At 35.8% G+C, this 22,524-nt stretch overlaps 2 protein-coding genes across 13 annotated transcripts in view; both read right to left on the bottom strand.

Moving 5' to 3' along the window:
* The window catches only part of LOC147846472 (uncharacterized), a 563,173-nt gene that overhangs the window by 209,602 nt on the left and 331,047 nt on the right, over nucleotides 1-22,524 (bottom strand). The window lies entirely within an intron of this gene.
* The window catches only part of arhgap12a (Rho GTPase activating protein 12a), a 48,123-nt gene that overhangs the window by 8,222 nt on the left and 17,377 nt on the right, over nucleotides 1-22,524 (bottom strand). Inside the window, exons 3-13 of one of the 12 annotated variants that reach the window (XM_087239751.1) lie at nucleotides 16,079-16,336; nucleotides 15,519-15,650; nucleotides 10,176-10,274; nucleotides 9,805-9,933; nucleotides 9,582-9,665; nucleotides 6,163-6,228; nucleotides 4,975-5,036; nucleotides 4,792-4,873; nucleotides 4,615-4,719; nucleotides 1,130-1,228; nucleotides 919-1,021 (exon numbers count right to left, since the gene is read on the bottom strand). In XM_087239751.1, the coding sequence (XP_087095877.1) occupies nucleotides 919-1,021; nucleotides 1,130-1,228; nucleotides 4,615-4,719; nucleotides 4,792-4,873; nucleotides 4,975-5,036; nucleotides 6,163-6,228; nucleotides 9,582-9,665; nucleotides 9,805-9,933; nucleotides 10,176-10,274; nucleotides 15,519-15,650; nucleotides 16,079-16,336 (1,219 nt within the window). The remainder of the gene's footprint in view (nucleotides 1-918; nucleotides 1,022-1,129; nucleotides 1,229-4,614; nucleotides 4,720-4,791; nucleotides 4,874-4,974; nucleotides 5,037-6,162; nucleotides 6,229-9,581; nucleotides 9,666-9,804; nucleotides 9,934-10,175; nucleotides 10,275-15,518; nucleotides 15,651-16,078; nucleotides 16,337-22,524) is intronic. The other 11 variants (NM_001126407.1, XM_087239752.1, XM_087239753.1 and 8 more) reach the window with 11 other exon arrangements.

Genomic DNA, 22,524 nt, shown 5'->3' with positions numbered 1-22,524 from the left:
ACTTTTTTCAGTATTTTCAAGTACATTTTCATGACTTATTGTTTCATGTAAAGTCTACATATACACGGTAAATAATAGGAAAAACAATGACGTTCAAATTTATTACAGCACATAGAACACGCAACAATCTATTTATTAAATTTAGGATTATTAAGATTGTTAATATTTTGATCATGCTTACACAGCACTAACAATGTGAGAGCAAGCGGCAGAGGACAGAAAATAAAAGAGAACTAACCTATATTCAAGTTAGGGCTGCACAATATATCGTTTCAGCATCGATATCGCAATGTGTGAATCCACAATAGTCCCATTGCAGAAAATGCAATGTTGGGATTATAGTTTAATATAGTTTAATCATAATAGAGTAACAGTTTACCATCTGCAAGCATTTTTAAAGAGAAAAATTACTTGTCATTTTCATTACACACTTCACTTGTTTGAAAAAAATTAGTTTTCTTTTTTTTTTTATGAACACAAAAAGAATACAATTGAATAACTCCTATAGTATTGAATCAAGTGAAGGGTGAGTAAATAGTGAGCACACTTTAATCTTTCAGTGAACTGTTCCTTTAAAGCCTGTGACTGTGTGAACACTTCAATATTTCTAAATTTAAAACATCCAGCCACAAGAAATGTTTTGTAACTTTAATAAAGTTGAAATAATATACAATGAAGGTTTTCCATGACTGTATGAACCCTGGTATTACTTACTTTTAAAAGTAATGCGTTATATTACTCGTTACTTTGGAAAAGTAATATTATTACGTAACGCGCATTGCCTATAACATTTTACCCCCAACACTGCACAAAAGTATGGACTTTTTCTTCACAAAAAGAGTACATACTTTGTGTGCATAAATCTGATCCTGTGTCTCAATTCACCTACTTCTACTACACCCTAAAACACAAACACACCTCTGGCCTTCTTGGAGTTTTTTCTGTCTTTTTCCTTGTCATGTTTCTCATTTTCAGGAGATTCTGGCATGTCTTCTTCAATGGCCTCATCAGACTCCCACATCTGCAACATCAACACACACACTAATGTCAGTACTCGGCTTCAGAACAGTTGTGTGTGCAGGCATGTATAGTAATAGACTACATATACAGGCTTATAGAGTAATCTTACATATGTGTGAATGGCTTCGGTCAAAGCTTTGTGCCAGTCATTGACGAGGCCATCACTATCTGACTGCAAGAGTAACTCCGTGCCCTGCCGGGTCTTCAGCTGCACGCATGAACACAAACAAATGAATACAGAAATATCTGTGACATGTCAACCTGTTCTGACATCAAGCTGTGATTTGCAAAGCTTCAGCCAAGCTCTTTGCAAAAAAGGACAGATTAATCCACTGAATGACCTTGATAAGAGCTTCACAATCACACTGACTTTAATGAATAAATATTCAGTTCACCCAGTTGGCTGTTAAAGGGATAGTTCACATTGATTAAAATTCTGTCATTATTTGTTTCAAAACTTAAGAGTTTTTATATAAATATTTGCAAGAATATCCACAGAATCCACAGAGTTTGTGTTTTTCCTATTATGAAAGTCAATGATTTCCGGTCTCCAACATTCTTGAAAATATTGTCTATTGCAGTGGTTCTCAACTGGTTTGGGCATGAGACCCACAATTTTACATGGTCATCAAGCCGCGACCCACATTTTTAGGAACTAGAATACAATTTTAGTAATTATAATTAATTTGTATTTATTTGTTAACATAAACAAGTAGTGACAGATACATCATAAGAAATTCACCAAGACTTACAAATAAACATTATTTTACTGCTGTCATTTAACAAAATGGATGAAATTATAGAAATATTACAAAGTAAAAACGACAAACTGTTATTTGTTAATAAACTGTTAATAAAACATTTTTCTGGTTTCTAAATGTTGTTTTAAATTAGACGGTTTCATGCTCTTTTATGAGAGCACTTCACTACATATGACACTGAGGCTTTAAGTCTTTTTTGCCGTCAATATATATATATAACCATACTTATTCAGGGTCGTACATATTTGTTGCATCAATTAAATGAAATTTCACATGTCAAGCAGTAGGGTTGTCGCACACGCATTTCAAAATAAAAGTCTGGTATAAGAAAAATAAGTAAAAAATGTTTTACTTTTGTTGTTTTTTTTGACCACACAGTCCGCGACCCACTGAAAATGGACCCACCAGTTGAGAAACACTGGTCTATTGTGTAAAAAAAAAAAAAAAAAAAAAAAAGAAACTCAAAGGCTGTTGTAATCACTTGAGGGTGACTAAACAGAGTACATTTTCATTTTTGGATGATTTATCCCTTTAACAGTGAACTGGGTGAACTGAAAACATTTGATGCAGAAATAACTTTAAATCAGAGACTTTTAGTAATGTCAAACACACTTAAACACATTCTTCACCCTTCAGATACAGAAAAAAAAAAAACTTAAATAAAAAACGGACAACATTATAAGCACAACACACTTTTTAACAAGAAAATAGAGGGAGCTTTATTTTGCTTATCATCAGAAGTGGGTTGCTGCATGAATATCTGAATTAAAGGTGCAGTAGGTGATCTGTCAAAATGCTAACTGGTTAGCATAATATCTTTGAAACACAGTCCCTCGCCTGCCATCCAAAGCCACACCTCCTGAAACATGAACGCGCACCTTAAAGATGACAGCAGACAACCCTCTAGTTCATGTCATTCACCAGTTAGAAACGTTAGTGGTTGGTTGGCGGCATGCAGGACCTACACTTATTACTAAGCCACACCTACATACTATTTCAGACCGAAAATTTAAAGTAGCGGTAAACAATAGAGGGAGTGCGTCACAGGTTGTCATTGTTCAAAAATGAACCATTGTGAATATAAAACCAGTTTCATGTCAGTAAAGCAGGCTAGATAGAATAGCGCTATTTACTGATGTTTTGTTGTTAAACTAATGAAATCTACATTATTGATGCTGTAAATGCTTCACCTTATGAAACTGAAAATAGTCACATTAATCTATCACCGGAATATTTCAGTGGCTGAAAAACAATTCTGTGCATATAATCAATTCATAACAACACAATCTACATCAGCTTTGCGTGACCAAAATAGTTTTAAAACAGAACATGAACTGTCTGAAAGAAATACTTCAGCCATGGTGTCGTCCTTCCTCCAGCATGCAAAAGTAACTCCAATATTGATTCAGGATTTAAAAAGTTTTGATTCAGCATTTGATTTTACCGCTGTGATCTTATGTGTCTCTTGTGCACATGAATGCGTGGCGCGCGGATCTGCGGATACGCAGATGTACAAATCTACATTTGTTGACAGACAGTTTGTGCAACTTATTAAATTACTTATTAAATGTCGTACCAGTCAGTATTTATTTGGGTGAACATTTTTTTTTAATACCTCAATCAGATTATAAAAATACATAAATATATTTAGATAATTTACTTTAATCATTACTATCAGAATGTGAAAAGACTTTCAACCAGCACAACAAAACTTGTTTCTGAATACAATCCCCTACTGCACCTTTAGGCCCTGTTTACACTAGTGCGTTTTAGTTAAAAACGATCCGCGTCCACACTAGCGCTTTTACCAAGCGTTTCTGAACATATCTCTGTCCACATTACGCCACCAAAAACGTATATCACGTGACCATTCGCGCACTCTGGGCATGCGCGTTCTAGTATAAACAGGAAGCATGTGTCTCGCTCGGCATTTGATTATTGTTAGTCAACAAACGCCAGTTGAACAATGAACGCGATGGCAAAGAAAGCAAGAGAGGTCTTTTTGTGGACAGACGACGAGGTCGAGTTGTTACTAAACGTAACAAATGAATAACTGCACAATGGCGCCTAAAACAGACAATAATGCAAACAACACTCCCATTTCTGTGTCTATGTTGTTGTTTACAGTGAAGGCTGGTTTGTTGTCTTCCGGTAGCGTTAAAGCCATGTGTTATAGTCATGTGATAGGGGCTTGATGAATAAGGGAAGGATACACAATGACACAAAAGCCCCAATCAGGTAGCGAATCTCAGCAGCCCCGCCTGCGTTTTCAGATGTCTCCGTTTTCCCCCATCCAGACTGAGACGGAGCAGCAGCGTTTCAGAATGAAAACGGCCTGTTCAGCGTTTCCAAAACCCTCCGTTTTCGGCGCTCGAGAACTCCGGCGTAGTGTGAACGGATGGCTTAACCGTAGCAAAATTTATGCGTTTTCAAACTAAAACGCATTAGTGTAAACGGGGCCTTAATAACCAACAACAAACTTTTTGCTTACTAACTACCTTCTGATGGTAAACGTGCCATTGAAAAAATCATGGAAAACAGTTTGGAGGAAATTGGCCACAATTTATTGCTAAGTGTATGTCCATGGTGTAGATCCTAATCCAGCATTGATAGTTTAATGCTCACTGATGAAAATTAGTGACTGTCACTTGTCTCCAAGCAAGATACATTTTTTCCAAGCCTTTTTCCCACGATTAATGTCTTCACCTTAAAATATGTCTGTAATTCTCAATTCTGCTTGCCAAATTCTTGAATAAAAGTTAAACGTTTGCATTAAAGGTAAATATACACTTTTAAGTGTCTCCTGTTCCAAACATCTCAACCAAGTATTCACCTCTAGAACATGTTTCTTGCTGGATTTGTCTTTAGACGCCCAGTCCACCGACCCTCCTTTGAGATCCACACTGTACTCCACTGAACTCTTCTGGTCTCTTCCAAACTGTTGGGAGAGCAACACATTAACATAGCCACAGACACATATCACTTGAGCCACTTATGAACTGTAACTCACCCAGCCAGACCCGCCTCCTTGGCCCTTATTAAATATCAATAATGAACCTTGCAAAACTGTCCAATAGGAGGTCCAGTTCTTCCTGCAAGTAATAAAAAAAGAAAAATAAACAAAATCACAACATCAGCACAGCGTAGATGGAAGCATTTCTAGCTCTCTCTCTACCTGATTGGTTCTACTTACCGGACTTTCTTTCCATGTTCAGTGATTTTAGTCATGTTTAAAGTGGCACATTTCTCTGACGGCTGAAAGGAAGAATAAAGATGTAAAAAAAAACGGACTAAAACAAACTACAATTAAGGCCCATTCACATCAAAAACATGTATAATTGTAACAATACAGTTTTAAATTTAGCCATGCTGCAAATAATTCCCAAACTGAATGTCATCATGCATTGTTTACAGTCATTGCTATACATATCCTTCTTGATTTGAATGGGCCTTTACATGATAAACTGCAAGGGGCCACAGAATTAACCCAAAACAGCGAAAGAGGAGACAAGCCACCAATAATGTCCATTGACAAAAGAGACCAAACCACCATCAGAGAGAAATGTATACGTGTGTGTTTGTGTGATTTGGTTTATCTGATTTACAAGGACTAAAACTGTAAAATGACATGGCTATGACCAGTATTACACTGTTAAGGTGGTATAGAAGACTTGTGCACTCAAAAGTGATTGAATCATTGAAAAAAATCATACTTAATGGGGCTTTTGACATTCAGATTTTTCCACAGGTTTCCTATAAGGGTTGAGTTTAGAGGTAGGGATAGGATAAGAGGCCATATAATAAGAGTTTTTTATAGTATAAAATGTATTACACCTATAGAGAGTCCACATAAGCCATATATACGTGTGTGTGTGTGTGTGTGTGTGTGTGTGTGTGTGTGTGTGTGTGTGTGTGTGTGTACAGTGCTCTAGTTTTTAGAACAAATGCAGCACAAAACACAAGCAGCTAATCACAGTTTTGCAACACGATTGGATAAACCACATTAAAAGCACATGCAAATGAAGAGTAGCTGGTGCACACATAACTGTGACCACACATCGATTCAGTTGAGCCAATCTGACTTAGAATAACCACTTATAACTTATTACGATTACTGCTTACAAATTTTATCCCTTATTAAAAATTGATTAGTCAAATCGCCCTGTGATTTTATTCTGGTTAAAATGGTTTTAACTTAAGCATCTCACTTCATCTTGGGATCATCAACAGCACATTATCATTGACGATCATTAGGCTTATTGATTTAGGGGAAAAAACTAAAACACAACCCAAACACACAGCACCGGGTGAGGAGAGAAGACCATCAAAAGCAAAAAAGGAGGACCAGGGTAAGAAAAGGAGGGATGATCCTGATACTAACAGAATGGGGAGGTTTAGGAGAGGAAGGGCAGGAGGAGTCGGAGTCGGGTGAGCCAGTTTTGGTGTCCTATACAAGAAAACGACAAACCATAAGTTTAAACTTAATACATAATTTAATACATAATTTGTATCAAGACCTGTTATAAATTAGCCGGCTCAATACTACACCTATCAATTCAAGCTAATATGGCAATCAGACAGCATTATATACACTTCTATTCCCATTTCAGGGTAAGTCAGGATTTTGCATTCGCTTAAAGTCTTAGCGCCGGATTTACAAAACAAGCCAAATTAACATGCAACCAAAATCCCATAAAAGCACAGATGGGACTGGAAACTTCTGTGGGTGTTTCTATTGATAATGAGGGAATTAAGCAACACAGACGCAGCAGCTTATTTCCATAATGACTAAAGCAATCTACCAAGAGCAGAGCAAATTAAAAATAATGCTTGCTGCTTAGTAATGTTAGAAAACTTTCCTTCTGACATCCCAAATAAAATAATATAAATGAAGAACTTTCTATTTTCTCTGCATTTCTAGTCATATACAATGAGGTATATGCACACAGACTTACACTTACATTTCAGCCAGCCAGCCAGCCTCAGTGCTTCCGATCTTTCTTTTATAATAATGCCACGTTTAAGATCAGATTTCTTTTTAAATCTTTGATCTTCACTACCTGATAGATATATGATATGAAGTGCAACAGTACAACATGGATACTGTAAAAATAATCTTATAAGGCTGGGCGATTTGGCCTAAAATTAAAACCTCGATTAATTGAAAATTTTAACTCCATTTGGATTAATGAACGATTACTTTATTTATTTTATTTTTTTGCCTTTATTGTTCACTGAGAGGTTCTGTCCAGTAAACATGCTCTAATATTACAAGTGGGAGATTTGTAAAGGGTGTGTTACTCGATTTTAAAATAATTGAATGAAACACACACCATCAACTAACTATGATTATTTATTGAACATCAATGCTGAACAACTGAAATTCAAGCACACACTGCCTAAATAACTTGCACTTTTGAAAAAAAAATTATATATATATATATATATATATATATATATATATATATATATATATATATGCATGCATGCATGCATGCATGCATACATACATACATACATACATACATACATGCACATATATATATATATATATATATATATATATATATATATATATATATATATATATATATATATATATATATATATATATATATATATATATATATATATATATATATAAATAAAATATTATTTTTTTGTGTGTGTTTTTCATATTTAAAATAGAAAATAAGTAGGATCTCTTCTAAATAAAATAACATGTGTATATCCTGTAAATAATATTTCAAACAGACATTTAACAGAGCAGGCTCACTTGACAAGGAAAGTCATTGAAAAAAACGTCCTGGAAAAATTGTATCGATTTTAGGTTCTGAATGTTGAATTCGATTACTTTGATTATTCACCCAGCCCTTAACCCTGTGAAATTGAAAATAGCGACATTAAGCTTTAACCAGAAGTTTGTAATTGCTTGAAAAAAAAAAAAACACTAGCTGTGCATTTAGCCCATTATTGCAGCAGGTCAAGCACAAACTTAGTAAAGACATGTTAAGCCATTATACAGCGCTGCAAAACATAAATAATAGACTCCAAAAAGGTTAAAAAAATATTATTAATAATAATTATTATATTGCATAACTAATTTAAAACATTGCAAACATACTACTGCAAATACATATGCAGTAAGGTCAGCTGAATCAAAATAAAAAAGCCACACTTTCTTAGTGTTATTATTTTATGTGTTTAACAAATCCTGACAAAACTAGTCAAATGTCTGAGCTAATGCAAGCTGTTAGGAAATTAAAGCAAAATAAATAAAAAAGACCAACATGTCAAAACAGGTTTTTGAACAGCATCAAAGTTTAAATGACTAAACATTCAATCATGCAATTAATCACGTAGGTGTTCTGCATTTCTTGTGATCATTCAAAGTGAAAAATTCTGCCATCGACTACTTCAGGGATTCTCAACCGGTTGACTGTGGACCACTAGTGGGCCTCAGCAGTCCTGCAGGTGGGCTGCGAGAATTAAATTAACGTTCAATATTATACTATAATTTTTGGATTTCATTAATAATTTGCTAGATTATTTTAATTTAAGTAATGCACTTTCTCCTGTTCTCTGATTGACTACTTCAATGTCGGTGTCATGATCACGTCTGCAACTAGTACACGGAAATCTGTTCATTCACAAACTGTGCGTGAAGTGAAAGTCTCTCTTTGTGTATTTTTGTGTGAACTATTTAATATATCTGCATAGTTGTCCAAATTAATGTCCTATAAGTGCTTTATAACAGATGCACGCCCATACAGGAGGATGTTTAAAAAAAACTACATACACAGATTAAAAAGAACCACAGGTCAACAGGGAGACTGCAAAAGACCAGCTACAAATTGCTAAATGATATAAATGTTAATAAATAAAAGGTTTAAATTATTATTTTATGCAAACATTTTAGAGAAAACGTCAGACAGATGAACCGTCAAAAAATTGATCGGGGAAAGAGGTGGGCCCTGAAGTAAAAAAGGTTGAGAACCCCTGGTCTATTTTATGCTGCCCAAAACCATCACACAAACAGAAACATACAGCAACATACAGCTGAAATCAGAATTATTAGACCCTCTTTGAATCCTTTTATCTTTTTGAATATTTCCCAAATGATGTTTAACAGAGCAAGGAAATTTTCACAGTATTTCCGATATTTTGTCTTCTGGAGAAAGTCTTATTTGGTTTATTTCGGCTAAAAAAAAAAAGCAGTTTTGGATTTTTAAAAAAACATTTAAGCTCAATATTATTAGCCCCCTTAAATATTATTTCTATTTGATTTTCTACAGAACAAACCATCGCTATACAATAACTTGCCTAATTGCCTTAACCTGACTAAATAACCTAGTTCAGCCTTTAAATTGCACTTTAAGCTGAATACTAGCATCTTGAAAAATATCTAGTCAAATATTATGTACTGTCATCATGGCAAAGATAAAAGAAATCAGCTATTAGAAATTAGCTGTTAAACTATTATGCTAAAAAATGAATCTTCTCACCGGTAAACTGAAATTGGGGACAGAAATATACAGGGGGCTAATAATTCAGGGAGGCTAATAATTCTGACTTCAACTGTAAGTGTCTGTAAACAATGACAGATGAAATTTCAATGTGAACTAATCAAGGCAGATGGTAACATTTCAGTGCATTTCACATGCAGTTCACAATTACTATAGAGAACTTGTGCAGAAATCACAGTGTATTCTCAAATGAGTTGCAGTGGGTAAACGTGCACATGCATCATCTCATCCGATGTGATTGGCGGCTGGAATATAGTGGCGAGGCAACACTGACTTGTGGAAAATAAGGGTGAGAGCGCAAGGTGGTTTTGCGGCGCGGAAGGAAGGATTGCCGGACCTTGACGAATTTCTGCTTTAACTTCAGTCAAACAAAGCACACATGAACATCATCCTCACCCAAATCAGGATGGGGGGGTCATTCAGATCATTTAAAAAGAACAGTTCATTTTTACCATAGCAGTTTAACAGCACTAATACACAAATCTAGGTACAAGTACCTTGTCATTGGTCTCATGGGAATATATGCTGTGTCTCTGTGTCCTGCTGATAGGAATGGGATCTGGTAGTCTGCGGTCAAGACTACGGGTTTTGTGCAAATCTCCTGGCATCAGAGGTGTGTGGTTGGACTAAGAAAAGTGGGACAAAAAGAGGTGAGGTTACTAGGACTGGTAATAATCCATGTAAGAGGAACAAACACTGAAATACTCACAACGTGTACATGCACACACAGACGCACACTTTTAATTAATCAATGCCACTGGAACCAGGATTAGTGTGGGTTCAATAAAACTAATTGAACGGGATTTCCGGGACTGGATATATTTCATGCTATTTTTACTAGGCATCAGAATCTGTTTGTTTGTCTCACCTGTGATTTGAGACCAATTTTAGGAAGCTCCCATTCAGATCTGGAGCCATCTGCGCTGTAGTAATACAGCCGGCCTCGCTCATCTGTGTGTCTCAACCACTATATACATATACAACACACACACACACAGACATGATGTGCAAAAAAAAACAAACCAAAAAAATCTTCAAATCACCAAGTAAGCTGCATGATCCACTAGTCAACTGATGGTCCTGAATATAAGACAGGCTTCAGTTTCACCTAACTTAAATCAGACAAGTTTATTATTATTAAAGGCCATTTCTCAGGGGCAATTTACATGTTTTCAGCCAAAAATGAGAAACTCTTATGCATTTGCCTGTATGTTTACATGACAACAGCATTTTTAGAACTAAAAATATAAATCTGGAACCAGGGTACAATAGGGAAGTTTAAAAACAGCACCATTATCACCTTCATGTAAACACCTGAAAATGAGAGTCTATTGGCCCATTTCCACTGAGTGGTATTGTACGTTATCGCTTTTATGGCAGTTTCCACTGTAAAAAGGTACCTAAAAGCAAACTATACCATACCACTTTTTGGGTATGGTACAGCACAACAAAAAAGTACGAAAAGGTGGAGAGAGATGTGCAGCTGAACGCTATTGGTTTACAAAGAAATGTCACTAGCGAATACACAATCCAGAAGAATGAAAACAAAAGAACCGGCATTTTTAAATACACAACTGAGACATTACACCGTAATAATATATAAATATAGTAGAGAGCCATGGTCGACCCACACTCAAACAAACCTTGTCGTCATCTTGACGAACAGCCAAAAATCCGCCGTGTCCTGTTTTTGTTTTTACGAGGTCCAAGAGCTAGTGCACTCATTGAGCGTTTATATTTTAAATAAACTTCTTGAGCTGATGATAATAACGTGCAGGTGATTATTGAAGTGGTTCTGACATCCGATCCTTTCAGAAACGGACAAACGCGAGACTGAAGCGCGAAAAAACAAGGGGAAAGCCTGAAAAAACAAAGTAACGAATGATTCTTTTAGCAACCTAAAACATGAACCAACTGCCATGTTTAACTATTATCTTCTCCTTTTGAACTGTTATGAATTCAGAATGATGGAGATACATTTTTTAACAATATGTTAATATTACATGTGCTGCTGCAGATTAAAGACACGTATGAGAGGTTTGCACTGACTGTGGGCTATGTTGAGTGTTGTTTTTGAACCTAAATAATGACTAAATGTCTGCTGTGTGTAGTTTTTCTGTAATTAGTAACATATCTGAGACTGTAAGAGTCTGAATGTGTTCATATATGTTGCATTTATATAGTTATTTTACATAATTGCAGACGTTACAGTAGGCTATTTCGCACTCATCAATCATTGATCCGCAGTTATAATCAAATCATGTTCAAAGAAAGGTTAGTAATGAACATTTATACACAAGTATTTATGTGTATAAAACATTTGTTTAGAGAGAAGTGCTTCCCATATGATACATGCGAACAACCCTTACAGCTTTATTTTAGACATTTTCTTGAGCGAGTATGACGTTGACTGAAACTTTCTATACCATTGGTACCCTTTTGGCAGTGGAAACGCAAGCCTGATAAAGGTGACCTGTAGTGACCCGTACCGTACCATACTGTATCACTCAGTTGAAACGGGCCATATAAATAAAACAATGACTTCATCAAGAGGTGTAGATTAAAGTGCAAACAAACACACAACAATGTCATAGTACATGGTACTGTTGTTGTTGCTCAAGTGTTTGATAAAGATCCATCAGCAAAATGTGGATTTATGTCAAATTACAAATCAAAAGTGGGGACATTTAACACACACTGGAAATTCTATGTACACTAAGGCTGCACAATAAATAGTTTCAGCATCGATATTGCAATGTCTGCATCCGCAATAGTCACATCGCATAGACAGCAATGTTGAGTTTATTGACTATATTTGAGCAAAAGTCGCAGTTTAGAACACAAGATGTGTGAAGTCACAGCAGAGTTTAACCACAACAGAGTGAAATGCTATAGTTTGCATGTTTTTAAGACCTATACAGTGTTCAGGCCTTTTGCCAATTGGAAGTTAAATACAGATTAATTTAAATGCATTATTTATATAATAAAACCGTTGCAGTGTATTTTTACATTTACATATACAAAACCATAAAGAATGCAACGCTTACTTCACTTTTACCTTCGCTTTATTGTATTTATCTATGCTTGTAATTTGTTTCTTACATTTTATGCATGATTCACTGCCCTACAGAATCATCCCAATCAATCTAAATTAATACATTTGGTAACACTTTAGGAACCAATGCTCACTAATAAATAATTGCTTAGCATGTATCCTACTGAGAAGTTGGCTGCTTAGTAGTACATATAAACTAAATATTCTGCATGATCTTATATTCTATATCCCTAATTCTACACAATACCTAAACTATCTTAATATATATTATTAGGTTATAATATTCTTAATAGGTTATCTGTTAATCTATTAATAAGAAGCAAAAGAGTTTATTGAAGCAAAAGTCATAGTTAATGGTTTGCTAATAATAAAAAAGTGACCGCTACAATAAAGCTTGACTAAATTATTTCTAAATAGTGCTATTTGATCATTTGGTGAAATTGTATAGATACAGCATATCGCAGTATATATTGCAGAAAAATGTATTTTCCAATATCATGCAGCCCTATTGTAAACACCAGCCCCAATCCAGCACACCATTAATTCCTTACAGGTACTGTTTACTACAAGGTGACAGTGGCAATACTGGTCTGTCATACATAATACATAATTCTTGCTTTAATCGCAGATTGTTTTGAAAACGTTGTCATGTAAGCGCGAAGTATTTTTTATAAAACAGTTATTTGGTAACGTTGTTGTCATGTAAATGTAGCCGAAATCCACCTTTCCACGATCTCCAAAATTCACTGCCAAATGGAAGATTTTACCTCCTCCTGGCAATTGCACAGAACTTCAAAAAATGATTGATCGCTATTGTTACGATCTCTTCTTTGCCATGGAAAAATAAATGAATAATAGATGCAGGTATACATCCATACAAAACAAATGATAACAATAAATGAACAATAAGTTCATGGATCTATCCACGCAAACAAATAACAATACTAGGTTTCTTAGAGCTAAATAGCAATACCATTTAGTGAATTAATTAGGGTTTAGAAATTATAATATTGTAGAATGGCATTTGAACATTAAGATTTTACTGTAAAGCAAGGGCTGTCATTATGGCAGTGCAACTGTTGTGACTGAAATAAGCCCTGGGGCATGGGAAAAATATTTAAAATATTAATGACTTTCAGAGTTAGTGAAGAATTCATTCTAAGCTACATAAATGCATACTGTTTTTTTCAAGTGTGTGATGCTGACACTGCATTGTAGCTTTTGCACCTTCTCACCTGTGCAAATTCACTAACACTATAGTTATATGCCAGATTTTATTGGTCAGCCGAGTAACAGTAGCTTAAATGAATCAAGAACTAGTCTCTAGTCAAATCTGAAGTGATTTATTTTTTCTGGTTACCTGCGTGGAAAAGTGAGTCATGTTTCTGGTTTCTGTGGATTATGGTTTCATTTTGATTAGAAGACATCACTGACCAATCACATATAGACAAGTAATTATTTATATCAGCGATGCCCAAACTAAGGCCTGCGAGCCAATGTTGGACCATGGTAACCCTTAATTTGGCCCACCCTGCCATCTGCGAAAGAGGAAGAATAATGGAAACGGTTTAGATATTTCCATCTCAAATATTTTCTTTTTTTTTATTGTTAAAAGTTAGCTGTAATTAAATGTTTCAATTAACGTTGTAAATTAATCAGATTTAGTTGAAACGTACATACCGTCACCCCACAGATCAAGGTACAAATCAGGACAAATCTAGGTAAAGGTATATTCTGCTTGACTAGCGTATTCAGCATTAAACTGCACTGTTATAAATGTGCTTGTTTCTGCTTTTATTGCAACAAGTTATCATTTTAAGTGTAATTCTGCATTAGCTTATACAATTTAAAGTAATGTTTTCTAATATTTTAGGAAATGACCAATGGCAACTTTAATGTAATATAGTTTGGTTTATTTTATATTTCCCAAATTTCATTTAATGCCATTTAAGATATTTCCAACACATTTAAATATAGATTTAAAAATTATTTCCAATTTGTTTTTTTAGAAATTTATTTTGCAAGATACCAGTATTTAGCTTAAAGTGAAAATTTAGGCTTAATTAGGTAAATTATGCATTTTAGGTTAATCAGGAACTTTACTGGATAATATCTTCTAATTAATTTCTTAAGGGGGCTAATAACATTGACCTTAAGGGTGCTTTCGCATTTGTATTTCGGTTCATTTAGTCCGGACCGAGGGCAACAAAGATACATACAGTCATGTGACAAAATCCACATCACTCATTGGCCAGATGTTATAGATTGCATTTCCTACATGCTTTTCGATTGGTCAGAATTAACGTGCGGGAAAACACCAGTGGATCTCCCGCAAGTAAACAAACCGGCAGACACAAAGTGTCGCTTTTGACTATGGAGAGACGACTGCGCTGGCTGATTGTATCCCTGGTCGTAGTATATTATATAGTTTGTATACATCACTTTGGACGAACTATACATTTGAGAATGAAGCGCAGCTGCGGCTGGAAAACAATGTTTTTATCTGCATCAGACTATGTTAGCTGGATTAGTGAAAAAAAGCGCAGTACTTTTTTCCGGTTGGGTCTTTTCTAGTTCAGATCATGTCCTCACCACAAGTCAACCACTCCAGGATTTGTTTGAAAGCGTATGGAGACCACTTTTTCAAGGAGGTCTTGGTATGCTTTTTTGGCCCACTTTTGGTGCGCACTCGAGTGCGATTGCTACATTCACACCTGCTCAAACAAACCGCATCGAGGGGGAAAATTAACTCTAGAGCGATTCAATTGAAAACACCTTAAACTTTTCTTGCACCATTAAACATCCCTTAAAGATGAAAAGGTAAATATTTTTTAAAAAGAACAAAATCCACAGGCAGGCTAATGATTTTGTCTTGTTGGAGATGGTAAAAAGGTGGCTTATGTTCAAAAGAGCTGGAAGAGGTTAGCAAATATATTTTTAATAATAATTTCAAGCTGACTAAGAATTAAAACATAGCTTATTGCTAGTGCTAGATATAACAAAAAAATTAAACACAGTTGACTAGTGAATCAATGATTTTTAGAAATTAAACAATGTTAAACTAAACAAATCAAACACAAGAAAGTGTGCCTATGCAAAAAGGTAAAAACAAAGTTGTTAGTGGATTTCAGTTAGAAACCAAGTATATCTTTGTACCTTCTCATTAGTATAGTCACACACATAAAGAGTGTGTCCATGCTCATCCATTTCCTCAGACCAGCCTCTAGGGGGCGAACCGTACTGGCTGTCTGATTGGCTGCTCAGACAGTTTTCTTCCGACGACAAAACCTTCACCCAGCCAATCACAGAAGAGCAAGATTGGAGGAATGAAAGAATGAAATAGCATGATAGTAAAAAAGTTCAGAGGCAGACAAGAAAGATGAGAAAAGAAATAAATCACCAGTTAATCACCATCAACCCTTCACCCACCAGATAAGAGGAACTGAATTACCCAGAACGCTTTGCATGCATATGATTACACAGCTCAGGTCGAGAAAAGAGTTAAGCTATCTCATCATGCACTTCCCAAGACCACAGAGGATATTTTGTCTCTGAAGGAGTTGTGTTTCCCGTTTCAAGCCACAGATGATAAGATACACAACTGCGAGAATGCATGCATGTGTGTGTGTGTGTGTGTGTGTGTGTGTGTGTGTGCGCGCGCATGCATGCATGGCTGTCTGTTGAATAAGGTTTTATCTGAGCGTGTTGTGATGTACCTCAGTGTCAGTCATGTCGTGTTTCTCCTCTTTCCTGGGAAGGCTGTCCCGTGCCCGTGGGGGTTTCCAGGTCCTCTCCTGCGTGCTGCGGTTGTAGTAGTAGTGTCTGCCATTCTGGTCTTTATGAGTCTCCCAGTCGCCATTGGTGTGGATCGGAGAGGAGGACGGCAGTGGAGGAGTGGAGGACTGGGAAATCTTCATTTCCTGCAGGTTTGTGTAGACAGGAGAGTCAGGCCTGCCCTGACCCGAACCTAAAGACTGCAGGAGAGAAAAAACAGTCAGGTTCAATCAATCCTCCTTTGAAACAGTTTGAAAGCACAAATGATCAAAATAATTGGCCTAGTATGATACTAAACTGGAAAAAATACAAAGATAGCATGTTAAAGACTAGACATGGGAAGATAACAGTTTTCAAGGTATACTGCAGTTTGGAAAAGTCAAGGTTGTAAAACAGTCAAATTTTATGTAATACTGTTCCTAAGGTATGTGTAAGTTTTTTTATTTACATTTTTTAGGACAACAGTATCTTGCAGTTTTAAATTGTAAAGAAATCAAAGTTTTTGAAACTAAAAGACAGCAGAAGTCAATTATTCATTTGAATTCTTTAGCCTGACATGTTTACTATGTTTATTATAAATCTTTCAAAAAATAAATTTTTTTTTTTTTCAAAGGCGAAAAAAGTTTTTTAACCCAGACATTTAAAAAGAATATATTTCAGAGTAGTAATCACAATATCAAGATTTTTTTATCCAAGGTTGTCAGAATCTTAAACCAGCCCATGGTTATTAAAGACACTTCGCATATGGAAAAGAAAGTGTCATGCATTGCTTAAGTGTGATTTTTTCAGACAGAGTGTAGACATCTTGACGGTTCTGGGGAATTCATCTATCAAAACTGATCTTTATTTTGTATTTTCCATTGGATTCAAGTCAGGGGATTGGCTGGGCCATTCTACAACTTGATTTTCTTTCTCTGAAAGCATTTAAGAGTTTCTTTGGCTGTGTTTTGTATCATTGTCTTGCTGATATGTCCACTCTGGTTTCATCTTCATCATTCTGTAATGTCGATGTTGGACTGAAGCAGTTAATATTAATTTACAATGATGAAGGGCAGAGGGTTGCTGAAAAACTACTGAGAGATTTCAGCTGCTGTCTGGGCTTTCACTGCCTTTCTACACCTCCCTTTCTTCATGTTTTCAAAACTTTTTTCTGTGCCATTTCATTTTATTTTCCATAGCTCAATTTGTAAATAAGATTCATTTTCTTTTCAAATATTATATATTTATAGTGCTGTATGTTCTGTGATATTTCACATTCTTAAAGAAGAAGAATTTTAAACATATTTACCACTATGATATAAAAACTTTACAGATTTAAAGCAACAACCACAAACTCAAAAGTCTAAAATAATCTCCTGCCGGTTCAAATGGACCACAGAGAAATTCTGCCTAAATAAATCATGATACAGCACTTAAAAAACATTTTTTATTACAATAAATGTATTGTGACAGAAGGTGAAAATTACTTGCAGGGGACCCTGATGAGGGCAAGTGTTGCCAAAACGCATAGATGCTGTTTTATAGAATAGTCATGTTAATAAAAGCTTTTCAAGTGCCTTGGATTGCATTGTTTAAATACTTGCTTTTGTTTGAACAGGTTTACTCATATATTGCTGATCTACTAATGTAGTTTGATAGTGGAAACCACCTTCCTTTATTGTTATGGCTTCACATTAACATGAAACTCCAAGAGGTTTTTAAATAGTTTACATAAAACGACAACTGTACAAAAAAAAAAAAACATGCATGTGTCACACATAGGATACGTCATGTTCTTGTCATCTGGTCTGCCTTTTTCCGGATTTCTGCAATATTTTCTAAACTAAACAAAAAAGTAGCAGCCAAAATTTAGTTGCATCCAGAATGCTCACTGAAACTGATTAGTATAGTATTTATAGAATATATACACATGAATATTATGAGACCACAACAATAGCACAGTCCCATAGGGAAACAGAGGGAACAGATTAGAAAAAGAAAGAGAGACTGTCATTCATAAGCGAAACTATATATAGAAAAACCTGCACGGCCACATTCCAGACCCTTACAACACACATATGAATGTTTGCTTTAACACCGAGCCTCTCAACAAGATTAGATTTGCAATCCATAGAACAGCATAACAAAAAAATAATAATAACAGTACAAAGCAAACACCACTGAACAAACTGATCATTTATGAGACACCTCCATTAGGGCTGCTCGATTTTGGAAAAAATCATAATCACGATTATTTTGGTCATAATTGTAATCACGATTATTCTAAACGATTATCAGTTGAAGTCAAAATTATTAGTTAAACAGAGCAAGGAATTTTAACAGTATTTCCTCTAATATTTTTTTCTTCTGGAGAAAGTCTTATTTGTTTTATTTTAGCTAGAATAAAAGCAGATTTAATTATTTTGAAACCCATTTTAAGGTCAATATTATTAGCCCCCTTAAGCAATATATTTTTTTTGATACAATGACTTGTCTCATTACTCTAATTAAGCCTTTGAATTGCACTTTAATCTAAATGCTTGTATTTTGAAAAACATCTAGTAAAATGTTATGTACTGTCATCATAGCAAAGATAAAACAAATCAGTAACTAGACATGATATATTAAAACTATTGTGTTCAGAAATAAGTTTAAAAAAAACCTCTTCCCAAAAGGGTTGCTAATATTCTGGAGGGCTAAAAATTCTGACTACAACTGTATATATATAGTTATTTTCCACCCTGCAAAGGAGAGAGAAATAAATACAATAGAATAAATACATAGTATAAAAATATAAAACAAACTCTGATTTAAGCATCTTCACCCAAAGAAAAACACTTTAGCTACAAAAATCCTTCAGTCAGGAGCAGTAAGGGAATTTCTCGTCGTTTGATTAATGATAAAACAGGCGGCAGCATTTCGCACTGTCACTTTAATGGTTTCTCTTTCGCGTGTCTTTTGATTCTCAACTCGTTTGTTTATTACGCAAATGAGGGTTAATATGCATAATCACTAATTACCGCGTTTTGACACCTATTTGACCATTAAAGCGCTCATGTTAAGATTACTTTAGATGTCTGCGCTCCTCTGTTCGTCTCAGTGTGCGAATGAGACCGAATGCTGACTGCGTGCTTATGCGTGTGCGCGTGTTGCTCACACATAAACACGCAGTCTTTTGCGCTTTTGGTATATGATGCAATAATCGGTTATCTCGATTAATGGTTTTTCATAATCGTTAAAAGTCATAATCGAAATCGAAATCGGATTTTCGATTAATTGCACAGCCCTAGCCTCCATCCTTACTAACTGCTCAAATTTACAGAATGATGGGCTGAGGCAGGGAGTGAGGGAGTGATTGGATGAACTCCATGGCTTGCCATTTAATCAAAACCATTACACAACAGCTTCAGGAGTAATTCAATTATAACCAAACACATTCTTATAAACATTGAGAGAAAGGAAGCTCTCTTAATAATTGTGTGAAACTGATTTAACTCAATTATAAAGCAACGTAAATGAACCGGTCCAGTCCAGTTGTTCTTTTTAGATGCAAGCCATCCCAACATGCATCACTGCACCTGAAATGAGGTAATGAGCTCACACGAATGTGTGCACGGTGAACCAGGATGGCACTTAGCGGTTTAAGCCACACAGAGGATAATGTCATCAGATTAAAGACTCATCCAGAAGAGCACAAACACAGGCTAATGTTGTAGTGTGATTAAACCGGAACTGGTCAGAACTACAGATTTTAAGGTCAACATTAACCCCAGGCAGAATTGACAACTGACGCACGATATCCCAAAATATGACCATGTGCTCACAAATACAAAGTAAGATGTCAAATGAAAGACTTCATCACAACATTCAAACTTTTAAGTGTGAAATAAACTGTACCAAAGAGAAAGAATGGTGCGTAGAGCTAAACATCATGCTTAATCAGACGCACGAACGAACGAACGAACAAACAAACGAACGCAAACACACACACACACACACACACACACACTTCAGCCAATATTGATGACGTGTTTGCCAATGTGAAGCTCAAACGTGCCACAAACTGTTTGTAAGCAAAATATTTGGTCAATTTTCATTACATTTGACAGTAAGTAGGTGTGCTAATATAAAAAAGTGACCATGACAAAATTATACAGAACCAAGAAGACAGAAACAAATGCTAACAAAATGCCACACAACTCGAAACATAATCTAATTCTGTGAGCAGCTAATCTCCTTCTAAAACTGGACCCAGCCTATTAGGCCATCGTCCATATCTCAGGGGGTGGGATTATGCAATGGCTTAAAGCACGGGTGTCCAAACTAGGTCCTGGAGGGCCGGTGTCCTGCTGAGTTTAGCTCCAACTTGCTGTAACACACCTGCCAGAATGTTTCTAGCAGGGCTGCACAATGTATTGTTTCACCATCGATATTGCATTGTGCACATCCGCAATAGTCACATGGCTGAATCTGCAATGTCAAGTGGGTTCAAATTTTATTAAATGCATTTCATTAATTTTTTTTTTTTTCAGTCAAACATATTAAGTCAGTTTGAAGCATTCAGGCACAATAAACAATAGCATTTGTTGCTTCAACAAAAACTAATTAAATTACATTTTTATAGTGAAGGCTACCAGTTGTCATTTTACTTCAGATGTTTAAAAAAAAATTTTTAATATTGTTTAATTGTCATTAAGTCTTACCAGACAAATATAAAACCTTTTTTCCTCATTTGTACGTTTAGAGATCTAGTTTAAAGTTAATTTTAATAATATATTGACATGCACTCCACTATAAAATTACCCCAAACATTCAGAAACGGTGACCAAATCAAGTTAATCATTCCATCTGGTGAAATACATTTCATATCGCAATGTATATCAATGAAAAAAAAAAAATGCAATGTCAATTTTTTTCCAATAACATGCAGCCCTAGTTTCTAGTATATCTAGTAAGAGCTTGATTAGCTGGTTCAGGTGTGTTTGATTAGGATTGGAGCTATGGGCTGTTTCTCAATATGTGTTCCTCAGCGGTATTGCGTCCTCGTGTTCTCATGTAACATCATCATCAACTGCCAAAGTTCAGTTCCAAATACTCAAAAACGCAAGTACATAGGATGCGTGAAAGTTCCCGGATGTGTTCTTGATATCGAATACGCATCGACGTAGACCTGAGCGTAAAACTCGCTCTAGAAGTCCCAGAAGTCATTGCAACCGGAGGAAGGAAGTGCAGCATTTAAGGTAAAATTATTATTAAAGTTCAGAGATATGACTTATTTATCTTAGGAGTTTCCCTAAATGAGACTGTAAAAGCAAGCATTACCATGAAATTCTTAATAAAAGCATAAACACATTAAGGGAGTTTATTTGCTCACATTGGTATTAAAATCTGTTTTATTTATATTGCGCAATGTATATTAGCAAAGTCTTTATGTATACATTGTGAAAAGGGGGAAATATTGAATCTTTGTATGAATGCTGTAATGTTAAAATCTTTTTCGGTTAAAAACGCGTGAAGGTCATGTGACCAACAGGAAGAACGCAACATCTCATTTCTCATAGGACGTTTTCTCTGTTCACGTGGTGTCTCAGTTTTGTTCTTCCGAGGTGACCTGGCAAGAGCGGTCTACACAAGAATGCAAGTCTGCTCTCTGCGTTGTTGGAATTGAGAAACAGCCAAACTCTCCAAGACACCGGCCCTCCAGGACCGAGTTTGGACACCCCTGGCTTAAAGGGGTAGTTCATCTAGAACACAGGTGTCAAATCCTGCTCCTGGAGGGTCGCAGCTCTGCACAGTTTAGTTCCAACCCTGCTTCAACACACTTAAGCCACGGCCTCACTAGAGTTTGAGCTTGCGAAATTCTGTTGTATGGCACTGTGAAAAGGGGCGGGATTAAACAAGATGATCAGATGTCAAAAAAGCATGACTGCTCCGTATTTTACATTTCTGTACAGATCTTTTTTTTATCTTCCATTGGTCTTACACATTCACATGATGCGATTTTACAGGTCAGAGTTCACCAATTCACTATTCTCGCACAAGCTTGTGTTTCCGGTCTGCCACATTTGCATGCGCATGAATGGAAGTCGATTGGGAGAAAAGTGCAGTGTGACTGCAGCTTTGTTTGTAGGTTTCAAACAAGCCTGAAAGACTCAATTAGTTTGATCAAATGTGTTAAACTAGGGTGACTGATTAATCAGGAGTACATGGAGAAGAAATGAAAGCTAGCTTCTACTAAAAGTAGCAGAACAGTAGAACGGTGCACAGAAGTCACCGACTTTCTTCTGATAACTAGACCTCCAAACTTTATGTGGCCTTCAGATTAGCTCAAGAACAGTGCGTAGAGAGCTTCACGTGTTTCCATGGCCGAGCAGCTCCAACCAAACATTTCCATCCTCAAGTCCAATGT

The sequence above is a fragment of the Danio rerio genome, chromosome 2 (assembly GCF_052040795.2).
Source record: "Danio rerio strain M-AB ecotype USA chromosome 2, GRCz13ab, whole genome shotgun sequence".
NCBI lineage: Eukaryota > Metazoa > Chordata > Actinopteri > Cypriniformes > Danionidae > Danio > Danio rerio.
The sequence above is the reverse complement of the archived record's forward strand: the minus strand, read 5'-3'. Positions and strand labels throughout refer to the sequence as shown.